This window comes from Struthio camelus, chromosome 8, assembly GCF_040807025.1.
Source record: "Struthio camelus isolate bStrCam1 chromosome 8, bStrCam1.hap1, whole genome shotgun sequence".
NCBI lineage: Eukaryota > Metazoa > Chordata > Aves > Struthioniformes > Struthionidae > Struthio > Struthio camelus.
Genome location: NC_090949.1, coordinates 11,679,805 through 11,694,231, shown reverse-complemented (window position 1 = coordinate 11,694,231; position 14,427 = coordinate 11,679,805). Strand labels below are relative to the sequence as shown.

At 36.8% G+C, this 14,427-nt stretch overlaps 1 protein-coding gene across 1 annotated transcript in view; it reads left to right on the top strand.

The window, feature by feature from the left end:
• ASPM (assembly factor for spindle microtubules) overlaps positions 1-14,427 on the top strand; it is a 39,241-nt gene that overhangs the window by 21,627 nt on the left and 3,187 nt on the right. Inside the window, exons 18-27 of the mRNA XM_068952094.1 lie at positions 441-5,060; positions 6,424-6,573; positions 6,825-6,991; positions 8,034-8,193; positions 9,459-9,608; positions 10,538-10,729; positions 11,164-11,356; positions 11,844-11,998; positions 12,997-13,173; positions 14,215-14,387. Of these exons, the coding sequence (XP_068808195.1) occupies positions 441-5,060; positions 6,424-6,573; positions 6,825-6,991; positions 8,034-8,193; positions 9,459-9,608; positions 10,538-10,729; positions 11,164-11,356; positions 11,844-11,998; positions 12,997-13,173; positions 14,215-14,387 (6,137 nt within the window). The remainder of the gene's footprint in view (positions 1-440; positions 5,061-6,423; positions 6,574-6,824; positions 6,992-8,033; positions 8,194-9,458; positions 9,609-10,537; positions 10,730-11,163; positions 11,357-11,843; positions 11,999-12,996; positions 13,174-14,214; positions 14,388-14,427) is intronic.

Sequence of the window (14,427 nt, the reverse complement as noted above, 5' to 3'; positions counted from 1 at the left end):
AAAAAAATTACTTATGCCACCTGCAGTGGATGCTTTCCAGATGGCAGGAATTAGTTAACAATTAGTAGCAGTTAGTAATTGGATAATTAATTCAGTTTTTCATGATACCTTTTCTGCTATTACCCAGAACCAAATATGACATTTTTAAGACTTTGCTTTGGAATAGAGATTAAAGAATGACTAAATCATCAGGTAGTTGAAGAGGAAATCTTTGTGGCTAGGGTGAATTTAGCGATGTGCCAACATATAAATTGCTTTTAAAAAAAAAAAAAAAGGTTTCAAATGTTCAGCTTTTGGTTTTATGCAGAGATCTGGACCTATGTTCCTATGAGTTAAGTATGAATAAAGAAATCTTAGGCCTCAGTTTGAGGCCTACCAGGCTAGGACTTAACTCCTAGATGTCATGCAGAAAACACTAAACTTGCTGTTTTCTCTTTCAGGCTTATTGGAGGAGGTACTCTGCTAGGAAAAGATATTTACAGCTAAGATACTATGCTATCTTTGTACAAGCAAGGATAAGAATGGTGATGTCTGTTGCTTCATATAAAAGAATTGTTTGGGCTGCTGTTAAAATTCAGAGCCATCTGCGCGCATCTAAGTTGATGAAAGAAGATCGGCGAAGATACGAAATCTTAAAGTCCTCAGCACTTACTATTCAGTTTGCATTCAGAAGATGGAGAGCACACAAAATTCAACAGAAAATTAAAGCTACGTTAGTACTGCAGACTTATTTCCGAAAATGGCAATCTTCAAAACTGGCTAAAAGAAAGAGAGCTGCCCTTGTCATACAGTCTTGGTATAGGATGCACAAAGATTTGAAGCAATATTTACATATTAAGCAAAGTGTTATCAAGATTCAGGCTTGGTACAGGTGTCAGCTGGCAAGACGTATTTACCAGGAGCATAGGGCACAAATAGTGACAATTCAACGGTGTTACAGAGCTTATAGATCAGGAAAAAATGCAAGGGAAAACTATTTGCAAAAACGTGCAGCAATAATAGTTCTCCAAGCTGCTTTTAGAGGCATGAAAGTGCGTATGCTGTACAGGCAAACAAAAGCAGCTTGTGTTGTTCAGTCACTGTGGAGAACGAAAAAAGAGAAACGAAGATTTCTACGCATAAAACAATCTGTTATTACATTGCAGTCACATGTGAGAAAATACCAACAAGTAAAAAGGTACCAAAAGACTAAAAATGCTGCTTCTGTAATTCAAGCTCGGTATAGGGCATACGTCACTTCTAGAAAAGCAGCTTCCTCTTTCCAGAGGACACGTCTTGCTGCTATTGTCCTGCAGTCTGCCTACAGAGGAATGCAAGCTAGAAAAGAGTCTCGCTTATTGAGGTCTGTGATAAAAATTCAGTCAAGTTACCGTGCTTATATTATCCGAAAGAGATTTAAAAACTTAAAAGATGCAACAGTGAAGATCCAAGCTTTTGTAAAGATGAGACAAGCACATAAGCATTATTGTACATTAAGGAAGGCAACACTTTATGTCCAACAAAGGTATCGGTCTCATAGATATGTTCTTCAACTTAAAGAAGATTACAGGAAATTAAAGGGAGCTTGCATAAAAATTCAAGCTGCGGTTCGAGGCTATCTTGTTAGGAAACAAATACAAAGGTGGAGGAAGACTGCAATATTTCTCCAGGCATGCTACAGAATGAGAAGAGACAGGCAACATTATTTAAGCATCTACAATGCTGCTGTTGTCATCCAAAAACGCTATCGTGCATACCGAAAGCATCTCTGTCAGAGGCAGGAATTCTTGCAAATTAAAAAAGCGGCTGTGTGTTTACAGGCAGCCTACAGGGGCTATAAAGCGCACAAAACTTTTAAACTTAAATACATAGCTGCTATTAAAATTCAGACTGCTTTTAGAACTCATGCTGCAAGAACGAAATTTTGGGCAATGATTCAAGCCTCCATTGTGATTCAGAGATGGTACAGAACCTGTAAGACTGGCAGTAAGCAAAGACTGAGCTTCTTAACCACTAGAGCAGCTGTGCTTTCTTTACAGGCAGCTTTTCGTGGTTGGAAAGTACGAAAAGAGATTCGAAGACAACGTATTGCTGCAACTACACTACAGTCTGCCTTCAGGAAATTTATGGCTCAGAAAAGATTCAGACTTCTCTACCGTGCTGTGCTAACTGTCCAACAGCATTACAGAGCCAGAGTTGCAGGACGGAAACAGCGGCAAGAATATGTTGAGCTGCGCAACTGTGTAGTAGGTCTCCAGGCAATATGGAGAACAAAAACTGAGAGAAAGCAAATTCAAAAGAAGCATAATGCAACAATTATTCAGTCCTATTACAGAATGCATATAAATCGACAAAAATTTAAAAAGCTAAGACAAGCAACTTTAGTGATTCAGAGACACTTCAGGTCTTACTGTATGAAAAAAACCCAACGTGCACTTTATCTAGAAATGAAGGCAGCTGCATTAGTCTTGCAGTCTGCTTACCGTGGGATGACTGTGAGGAAACAACTGAGCAGGCTAAGCAAAGCTGCTACAGTTATACAAGCAGCTTTCAAATCTTACCTGGTAAAAAAGGAATATGTAGCACTTAAATCTGCAGCTGTTGTGATTCAAAGGCATTATCGAGCAGTTACGCATGCTAAACGTCAAAAGCAAGAATATTTATCCTTAAAGAAAGCTACGGTCAAAATTCAAGCTATTTATAGAGGTGTAAAAGTTAGACAACAAATTCATTGTATGCATCAAGCAGCTATTTCTATTCAGGCCATGTTTAAGATGCATCGCATAAACGTTAGATACCGGGCAATGAGAATGGCAGCAATTATAACTCAAAGACAGTATCGAGCATTTTGTTTAGGCAAAATACAGCGTAAAAAGTACTTGGAGCTAAAGAATTCTTCCGTTATCCTTCAGGCTGCCTACAGAGGCCTGAAAGTTCGGCAAGACTTAAAAACTATGCATCGCTCGGCAGCAATAATACAGTCATATTATCGCATGTACAGGCAACGAAGAGATTTCAGAAAACTGTTACTCGCAACTAGACAGATTCAGCAGTGGCTCCGTGCCTGTAAGGAGCGAAATGTACAAGTTCACAATTACATGACTGTGAAAAAGGCTGCACTGCGTATCCAGGCTGCCTTCCGTGGTATGAAAACAAGAAGACTTATAAGAACTATGAGTGCATCTGCTGAGCTTATTCAAAGAAGATTTAGAACCTTTATGAAAAGAAAACATTTTATTTCCCTGAAGACAGCTGCTGTTGTAGTTCAGAGAAAATACCGAGCAACAAAACTAGCGAAACATCAGCGTGAGAAATACCTCTCTTTACTTAACGCTGCTGTTATCATACAGTCTGCCTATAGGGGCTTTGTGGTAAGGAAAAAAATACAGCAGATGCATCGAGCTGCTACAGTTATCCAAGCAACATTAAGAATGCGTAAAATTTATATTTCTTATCAAGCTGTCAGGCTTGCTTCAGTAGTCATACAGCAACATTATCGTGCTTACAGGAAAGGAAAGCATGTGAGAGAAGTATACTTAAAAGTGTACAATTCTGTTTTAGTTCTTCAGGCTGCCTTTAGAGGAATGAAAACAAGATACGTATTGAAGAAAAGGCATGAGGCAGCACTTATAATACAGAGAAACTATCGAATGTGCAAGCAATACCACCATTACAGGAAGATTCAGTGGGCAACCCAGGTAATACAGAAGAGGTACAGAGCCAATAACCTGAAGAATATTGCAGTACAGCATTTCTTTTCATTGAAGAAAGCAGCAGTTTGTATTCAAAAGGCATTTCGAGACAGAAGGGCAAAAAAACATCAAGAAACGCGTTGTGCTGCTATTGTTATTCAGAAAAATTTTAAAGCGTTTAGAGAACGTCAAAGATATCTTTCTCTTAAAGCAGCTACTGTTGTCCTTCAGAGAAGATATAGAGCTTTGATTTTGTCAAGACGTCATACTCAGGAGTATCTTTCTCTTTGTAGAGCAACTATTCGTATACAGGCGGTGTACAGAGGTATCAGAGTGCGAAATAATATTAAGCATATGCATTTAGCTGCTAGGAAAATCCAGTCAGCCTACAGAATGCACAGGAATAAAAGGTCCTATCAAAATATAAGAGTCGCAGCTATTGTTGTACAGAATTACTATCGATCCTACATTGAAGGAAAGAATCAGCGAAAAAAATATCTGACAGTTAAGAGATCTGCTCTTGTTATTCAAGCGTCGTATAGAGGCATGAAGGAACGACAGAAACTGAAAATAATGCATTTCTCGGCAACTGTAATACAGTCCAATTATCGTATGTATAAACAATATAGATACTACAAACAGTTGCACTGGGCTGTCAGAGTTATACAGCAAAGGTTCAGAGCCAAAATGGCAAAAGAAGCTGGTGTAGAAAATTATGTTAAAATGAAAAAGGCTATCCTTTGCATTCAGTCAGCTTTTCGTGCTAAAAAAGCTAGGCAGTTACATAAAACCACTGTGGCTGCACGGCGTGTTCAATCATTCTTACAAATGAGCGTGGAAAGGAAGCGTTTTCTTGCAAAAAAAGCTGCAGCAACAATCATCCAGTCTGTGTTCCGATGCCAAAGAACAAAGACTCGCTACAAATTGATTCGGAGTTCAACAGTTGCTATTCAGAGGTGGTACAGAGCATGTCATATGGCTCGTTTACAGCAAGGAGAATATTTTGCTCAAAGGCAAGCAATAATAATTATTCAGTCTGCCTTTCGAGGAACAAAAGCAAGAAAAATAGCAAGGGAAATACGAGCTGCAAGAAAGATTCAGTCTTTTCTTCAAATGGCCATGCATCGTAGAAGATTTATTCAAGTTAAAACAGCAGCTATTACATTACAAGCCTATTACTTAATGCATAAAACTAAATTGGAGTATGTGAGGTATAAAAAAGCAGCAATTGTCTTACAGCGATGTTACCGATCCCATTTGACTGTGAGATGCCAAAGAGCAACTTACTTGCAAACCCGGAAGAATATCATCATTGTACAGGCTAGAGTCAGGGGATTCATTGAAAAGAAGAGATTTCATAGAATTAAAGAAAGTGCAATAAAAATTCAGGTACTTTTGAATGTATAGTGGTACTTGTTAATACATTATTGCTTACTACTCTTACAGCCGTTCAGAGCCAAATGTTAGAGTCAGGTTTTGAAGTATGGTGTATGGCAGATATGTGAAGCATAGCTTGCTTCTGCGGTGCACAGAAATAAATCTTTCTTGTCTTTCCCTGCTGAGATACTCAACAAGTAATATTCTCGCTCTTTTTTTTTTTTTGGCTGTCTTTCCCCCCTAAGATTTTACTTCTTCAAACTTAAGTTCTGAAACTGGTGTGTGTGTGTGTGTCCTTTTAACATCTTTGTCTTAACTGGCTTTCTCCGATATAACTAACAATAGCTTAATGGACGTTTACTTTGATTTGAATGGGAATGAAAGCTGTCTTGTTGATGCACTGCAATGAGTGGACTCCACTATTGAGTACAGTGTGAAGTAAATGGTAAGAAGGGACAATGGCTGCTTGCCTTTTAAGAGTCAATTTTAGAATGACATGAGTTAAGTCAATCATATTAGTCCTGTTAGACTTAATAAAAGGCCCAAACTAATTTTAGTGCCTAGCTAACGTTTTGCAGAGGAATGCAGGGAGAGAAATTTCCTTCTTTCTGTATAGTGTAATTTCTCCTTTGAGGGGAGCCACACGAAACCTAGAGTGAAAGTGTAGTCTTTGATTTCTCTGAGGTTCCTAGAGGTCCTCTGAGGAATGGAAAGTACTTAAATTTGTAATTTTTTCCTTCTCGCATTGATGGAATAAAATACTAACGCAGTTGACCAGGAGTAGTGAGAATTGCTATCTGTCTCTATATAGCAAGCCTGTCCAAGTATTTGGTGGAAGTATGTACTTCTCCCAGAAGGAAAAGCAGAACCAAAAGCTCTAACTTACTTCCTGAGGTCTCCTCAGTTATTTTATCTCAAGGAAAAGGGAAAAGATTTATTTTCAGGGTGGTATTGGAATATAAGGCCTTTTCCCCCCCCCCCCCCAGATCATCAAGGAAAAGGAGATAGATAATATCCCATAATGATCTCTTGGGTTACTATTGCTATCCTATTCTTTATATGTTCTGTTTGGTAGATAAGAAAACAGGTGTGCATTCCTCACTTCACTTTTTCCTGGCAAGTGGCAGCTTCTTAGTCATTTTCTGAATATATAACTGTATGCATCCTGAACCATGTGAGGTAGAATGTGATGATTTTGATTAAAAGGAAGAAAAAGGAATCAATGGGGATATCAGAAGTATTTTAAAATTACCTATGTTCTTGACTCTGTAAGAACTTGAGTTTGTGAGTAGAGCCATACTTAAAACTATGCAAACCTCTTCTATTTACCATGCAAGTGGTGAAATATTCCAAGGTTATGTCTTTGTCTTTCAAGGCATTTTTCCGTGGGTCTATTCAGAGACAGGAATACCTTCGGTACAAGTTTTCTGTTGTACTGATACAGCGGCACTACAGAGCCTATCAGATGCGAAATATTGAACAGCAAAGATATCAGCAAATGAAAACAGCTGCCATTAGGATTCAGGTAATTACAGTTTGTTTGTTTGTTTTTTAAACTGACATCAGAGAGCGGCATGCGTGGTATTTCTCTGACTGCATTTCACTTGCTTTATAAAATATCTTCTAGGCATGATAAATTAGACAGGTTTAATACTGCAGAGATGGGAAGCCTAAAATCCTTTCAGGCTTTTTGCCCTTTGTTTTGTTCCATTAAACAAAAAATAGAAGTCTTGTTTTTTTTCTTCCTTTCTTTCTTTCTTTTTGTATATTCAATAGGCATCATATAGAAGACTTAAAGCCAAGCAGTTTGCTGACAAAATGAGAGCAGCACGAGTAATTCAAGCCTGGTTTCAAGGCTGTAAAGCACGAAATGAATATGCATCCTTGGTAAAAGCTACTTGTGTTGTTCAGAGTCGCTTCAGAACAAAACAGCAGAGGATCTGGTAATACTGAATCACAATTTGCATAAGTTTCTCTACTTTTAAGAGCTTTTATTGTATAGTTGTTTAGTACTGCTTTACGCTCTGGCAAATGCCTATAGATTCTCAGATTCTGACCCTCAGGCATGAATATAACTGTGTATGAGCATAATCCTGTTAATGTAGCTGGGATTGTTTTGTGCAAGATTATTCTTATGCTTAAATATTTTGTAGACTGGAACCTACCTCAGAATCTTGTCAAACTTTGCATATTATGGACCTGAAAGAGTAAACTGTGGTCTATTTTCACTTATTTTTGTTTACATGAAGGGTTTTTCTGATACTGTTAAAATTCCAACATAAAACTAACAGGCTGAAAACCTATTCCTATCTAATGCATAATGGAATAGTAAACTATCTTGTGCCTATTTGTTTTTGATAGTTATGTAGTAAATGCCCTACTACATCAACTGGTGGTCCGTTATCATCCAGAACTGTCTCCTGCCTGTATCGATAAGAGATGCTATTTAGAGAGAGTACATTAATGTGACTACTTTTTAAGGTCCTTTCTTGTGCTCCTTCAGCACCCTTCAGTATGGTTTTTGAATGCTGAGTGCATCCTTGCACAGGCAAGGATGTAGCCTCTATGGACCTGTCAATTTTGTTGGCCTCCAAAAAAACCTCCTGTGGCAGCAAGTTCTAGAAGTATCCACTGTTGGGAGGGGGGGGAAGTGTGTTCTTCTGTTTTAGTCATCCTTCTGCTAGCATCACTGGATATCCTTTTAGTGTAGCAAGATTTGTTTAGTAACAGTTCCATTTTCAGCATATTTTCATGGGTTTGTAAGCCTTCATTGTTTCTCTTTTCCCTCACCACCACTTCATTTTCCCTCTGAAGGATCCATTCTTTCTAGTCTCGCACCTAGGTCAACAGCTCAATCTTCTCTGCCACTTTAGTCATTCTTCTCTGACTTTACAACATCCTCTTTGAGATTTGGAGACCAGAGCTGCGCACAATGAAGTGTTCTTAGTCTTCTAGAAAAAACACTAAAATATATTTTCATGTTAGGTTTCTGAAAATGAAAGTCTGTACAATTATCATCCAAAGAAGATGGAGAGCAACCCTTACTGCAAAAACAATTCGCCATCAGTTTCTGGCAGCTAAGAAAGCTGTAGTGAAGATTCAGCTGGCATATAGACAATACAGGACTAGAAGACTAATAAGAAAGGTATGTTTTCACTTAAGCTCTACTCTGTCATGGTTGTTATTTATTATTAAAGGCTTTCAGTGTATATGAGTGAGTTTTTTCCATCAATGTGCCTAATGTATAGAAAAGAAGAAGGTGGGGCCAGAATGAAGATTGTTTCAAATTAAAACTGTTCTATCTTCAAGATATTGTTTCCTTTTGCTTTGAGCAACCAAGCTGTATCTTGTTTTCAAACTGTTCTAGTTGTTGGATTGCACTTCTCTATACTGGTAATAAGATGAAATGTAAAAATCTTATGTAAGCAATTAAGCTACTAGATTATTAAGTTATATTGCCAATATTTTTTTAGACCCTTTGGATAAGGGAAAAGACCTTTCAGTTTGTGGAAGTACGTAGTTATAAACTAGTGCTGAATGAACTTTCTTGTGCTTCCCGTTTTATTTTTGCTCTTTGATAGCATTTTTTCTTATGATGGAAAAGAGTTACCGGACCTAAGGTTCAAATATATATTGACTGTGACAGTAATACACTAACCTTTAAGTATCAATGCACCCTTTAAAATCCTTTTAGAAGCTTCAAGCTGCACATTTGATCCAAGCAACATACAGAGGCGTTAAGGAGAGAAGGAAACTTGTTCAACAAAAAGCTGCTGCTGTGATCATCCAAAAACATCTGAGAGCTTGGCAGGAAGGCAGGCTTCAGTTAGTAAAATACAGCAAAACTAGAAGGGCCATCATTAAACTACAAGCATTTATCCGAGGTTATTTAGTCAGAAAAAAGCTGGGTATAATTCAAATTAAAACTTTACTCTTGGTGTAAAATACCTCCAGAGCAGTATTAGTGTTAATTGTGGCTGGCAAGAAAATAAGAACCTGATTAGTTATTGAACTCTGATTCTTGTTGACTGCTTTGAGAATTGGGTGCATCAGTATAGATCAGAATACAGTTTGAATCCTTTCTCACAATGCTTTAGTACTAAAATAGTTGTTTGTTGTTGTTTAAGCTTCTGATATCTGACTTGCTCTTAACTGATTCTTCTGTACAGACACTCTTACAGTGCTATACTGTTCTCTGCTGTCTATTAATGTCATTGCTTACAGTCACTTCTCTATATTACTCTTTATGCTTCAGACCCAGGATTGAGACTGACTTAATTTTGAGCTAACAACTTCAGAGATGATTCTTTAGCTTCTAATAGTATATCAGCATGCTGTCTTTTGCCTGGAAGATTATTACCTCTGAAAATGAAAAGTAATGATGTTCCTTGTTCTCTTTTCCTTCTGCAGATTTCAGAACAGAAACAAAAGAAGAGGCTACTTTATTTTACAGCGGCTGCATATCATCATTTCTCTGCAATTAAAATTCAAAGGGCATATAGAAGGCACCTTGTCTTGAAACTTGCACAAAACAAGATTTCTTCTGTTCTAGTAATACAGGTTAGCTAATTAAGGATGAATGATTGTGTAACATAGTTTATTTTCTGTTTGCTAAACTGCAGCACTAAGACGCTGTAGATTTTTTGCATGTGAAAATGCAAGATACAGAGACTGTAATTTCTTAAATAATGCTGCTTATTCCCAACTAAGCATAATAGATTTAGAGTGGATCTCAGCAGGCTCTGGAGGTTTAGGGATGTTAAAACTGAGAGTGAACGTGAAAGTTTGTGCTCCTTTTACACTCTCAGGGTTGCTAAAGGAATCTAAGTGCTGTTTCAGCCTACTTCTTTATGTCCTACTGGAGGTAGGAAAGCTTAGACATGATAACTTTTACGGCTCATGAGTTGAAGAGCATCTGCTTACCCTAGCCAGCCCCTGGGATGCAGAGATCTATTTATCTGGATGTTTTCTAACCTGTCAGTGGTACAGGAATCTGCCGAAGTCAACATCTTTAATGTAAACGTGATATTTAATCTAGGCAGTTATGGCAAACTTTGCCCTACTCCTCCTCCACATACAAATCTGTCATCTCTCCCTATTAGTTATCTTCCCCTTAAAGCAACAGCGAATGGGTAGAAGAGGGGTCTGCCCCGTTTCCCTCCTTTCTGTATAGAGGGGAAGAAAGGGAGCAGGGAAATGAGAGAAGTGGAGTGATGGCCCTTCTTAAGAGGTAAATGAGAGAGGAAAAAGACCCAAATGTCACCAGCTGCTGCTAGTTAAGGTTTCATGTTGCACTCTTGCATTTCAGCTAACCTGTGCCAGAGCTGTATCATGGTTGTTATTTGAGAATTAGTGATGTTTAGCACCTGTATGTGTCAAAATTCATGTTAAAAATATTTTTCAGTTTTGTATCGATACTTGTTTAGGATAGGAAATGGGAATTAAGAAAGAATCTTAAATAAATCACAACCTACTTTAATTTTAAACAGAGATGGTTCAGAGCAAAAGTACAACAGAAAAGATTTCGAAGAGATTATCAGAGAATTGTTCAGTTACAACGAATGATTCGAGTCTGGCTAAATCGCAGAAGTCATGCAGCAACCGTAATTCAACGGAATGTAAGAAGGTTCCTTGTCTGCAGACGTAGCAGAAAAATTGTAATTGGAATAATTAAGTTTCAGGTAAATACTTCCTGTAAGAAATATGCAGTTTTCTTACTTTTTTTCTCTTACAGGTTTTGAGGGAGAGAAAAAATGTTTGCTTTCATCAGTGAACGTGTCAGTTGTATGACAAGCTAAGTCAGCCTTATTTTTAGACATCAAAGCTAAACGCCAACAGCTCATGAAGTAATAGTAAGCAGATACTGGTTTGAGGTGACTTATGGGAGAGTGCAGGGGCATATATATGCTTGCATGCTTATTTTGATCTTTTGTCCTGAAAATCCAGTATTTGGAAGGTTGAATACTGAATTTGATTATTGAATAATTAGTTAAAAATGAATAATCAGACTTCTGTAAAACCAATTTTGAAATCTAATGGAAATTCTACTATATTGTCACTTATCTTCACAATTCTTTTTTTTTTTTTTCCCCTCTCTGAAATTCCTTTTCTATAGGCATTGTGGAGAGGATATTCTTGGAGAAAGAGTAATGACACAGCAAAAACTAAAGCTTTAAGACGAAGTTTGGAAAAGGCTAACGAAAAGAGCAGAGAAGAAAACAAATTATGTAACAGAACTGCAATTGCCATTGAATACCTTCTAAAATACAAACATCTGTCTTATATTCTTGCAGCATTAAAGCATCTAGGTCAGTATTTCATTTTATTATAACTAATAGATTTCGAGAATGACGGTGGTTGAAACTTTCTCAGCTGAGAAGGGTTCGTGATAGCTTTCTATATGATTGCGAAATGTGACTGAGCTGGAGAATATAAAACAAGTATGAATTTTTTCCCAGACTAATATCAGATTATTGATTAAAAACAATATTTAAAAAGTTATGCAGAGCAAGGTAGTCCTAGTTAATACTATTTTTTTTACATAAAAGACAGCTATCTACCTATCATGAATTTATTAGTTTTCTGACAGTATAGGTTGTTTGTGGATTGTTTTGTCTAGTTAAACTTTAGTCTGGAATATTAAAGTTGTTATTTCAGAAATATCTGCTTAAAGCAATAATTACTGATGTTACTTCTTCATGAGGTCTACTTAAAAATAAGAGAAAGCCCTATTATTTTGAAAATAAATTGTGGAAGTGTCACAATTTGCTTAAAACTTTTTTATTATTATTTTAGAAGTGGTTACCAGACTGTCCCCACTCTGTTGTGAAAATATGGCCCAGAGCAGAGCAATCTTCACTATTTTTGTTTTGATACGAAGTTGCAACCGGAGTGTTCCATGTATGGATGTGATCAGATATTCCATTCAAGTTCTACTTAATGTTTCAAAGGTAATTTCAGTATTTTGCTTCTGCAGATTTATAAGCTGTAGACTACTTGATTTATTGAAGGCTGTTTTTTTTTATCCACAGAATTTCTGAACAAATTTGTGGCAACAAAATTAATAGCTCTGAAGTCTGAGCCAAGTTGCTTTGAAACCAGATATTTACTTCAGGAAAATTAACTTTGTAATTACTACAGTTGGTTTAAAAATAAAAAAATAAAAAAATCATGGACCTTAACTACTGAATTTGACTTTTAAACTGATTTTATTGCAGGATATCCCAAATATTGAATAGAACTATTTTGTGTAGAAATTGAAACTGTAGTGGTTAGGATAACCTGTGAATTTTTCAGAGGTAGAAACATAAATGTTGCAGAAAACAGGCTGCTTTTCAGAGTTCATGTCATAGAATACTTGGTCACATTTATACTTTCTAATTTCTTCCAAAGTGATTATTTTTTAAAATACCTAAAGCTGCTTCAGTACTGTAGTTATCAACTATGAATAGATCGTATTAGAGCTTTTAGTTTGAAATTTAAAATATTTGCTAAATGTAGTGTTTTGTTCTATATCCATCTTATAGACGTTTACATTCAAGGTCTTTTATTCTTATTTCAGAAAAAATAATGAAACATTCTGGGTAAATTTATTCTGCAGAATGACTGCTATTTTAAATGTAAAACCAGACTCTGTGGTGTTTTAAATGGGAGGGAAAAGCACAAAGGGTAGTTTTCTGTTTCTGAAAGCTTTCATGAATTAAGTAGTAACCTAATCAGTTAACAGACATAAGTGCCATATCATCTATTTAAGTTTCATGGTCATTCCTAAATTTGCTCTCTAGTAATCTTATCACAACAGTGTAACGTACAAAAGTGGTTTTTAGTCACTTCAATGTCAAACTACAGAAATAGTCAAAGGGCAGTTATGGTTTTGGTTTTTCCTCTAATCTGAAATGTAATTTTAAGAGCTTTCTGTATAACCTCTTTTGTGTCATTCATACGACAGTATGAAAGAACAACTCAAGCAGTTTATGAAGTTGAAAATTCTATAGATACCTTACTGGACCTACTGCAAATGTACAGAGGGAAAGCTGGGGACAAAATTTCGGAGAAAGGAGGAAGCATTTTCACTAAGACCTGTTGTTTGTTGGCTATCCTTTCAAAGGACTCAGAGAGAGCTTTGGTGAGACTTAAATATTTTTGTTTTAATAGTTTGTTTTAACAGTATTCTGGTTTTCCTCTTGCACGTCTTGTATTTCCACCCCTCCCCCCCACTAGTACCCATTACAGCTGTAATCTTGACTGTAACTAAACTCTGTTGATGCACAATGCATTTGCAAGATGAGGATCACGCTTATTTTGTTTTGTATGCCCTAGTCACCCAGAGCTCTTCAATGACATTTGGGTTCTGAAACTGAAATCCTTGCAAGATTCTGGTCTTGCAGTCCTTACCTTTCACAGATTTTGATGACAACTTTCTACCAATTACTTAGCATTAGATACCATTTTTATTGCTGATTAATAACCTTTTTCCCCTTCTAAAAGGGGAAATTAAATTCCCCTTGCTGCTCAGAAAAAGTTAAAGACTTTTATTGTCAATTAAAAAAAACCTGTCAGTAAAACTGTTTAATGATACAGTGTTGACACATCCTATTGTAACATAGATATAGCCTCCTTTGGAAAGAAATTTCCTTTGTGCATGCTTTCTGATTGTATACCTAATGGGAGTATTTGGGTAGCCTGGGTTCTAGGCTGTAAATAACCACCAGCTGTTAATGCATCAGATAATCTTTGAAGCTGTTCTTGGTAGGTTTTTTGCTGCTCAGCAGTACAGTTACACACTGAACTCTGACCATTGTCTTAGTCCTTCCTTCCTGTGAAGGCAGCCTCAACTGCTAATTTTTGTTTCTGTACTGTCCATTGGAGACATGCTGAAGGCATAACATGTTAAAACTGGTTCTAACAAGAAATTAGTAAAATCTAACTTGCGAGAGCTTCTTGAGTTTTCTGAAATCTGAAATAGTGTACTAGTTGCTAAGCATTTTAATAGCATTAGACTGCTGACTGATAGTAGGTGTGTTGGCTCTGAAATGGTTACACTGTACTTGTGAGCTCAGCTTAAATGGTGAACATTCAGTTTTCATTGAATAAAGTAGGTTTCTTTTCTTGATTTGTTAAGATGCTTTTGAATGAGTATTATTGACTGTGTATTTTCACTTCTCAGGAAATTCGGAGCATACCAAGAGCAGTTACTTGCATTCAAAGCCTGTATAAACTTACAGCTCGCAAACACAAAATGGATGCGGAAAGAACACTTGTGAAACAAAAAACAAACACTTGCAGTAGTGGAACTTCCTTTGTTCCAGTAACTCCTGTAAGAACAAAAACAGTTTCGAGGTAAGAGCTTGAAAGTTAGTTTGCTGTTTCTGCTATCGCA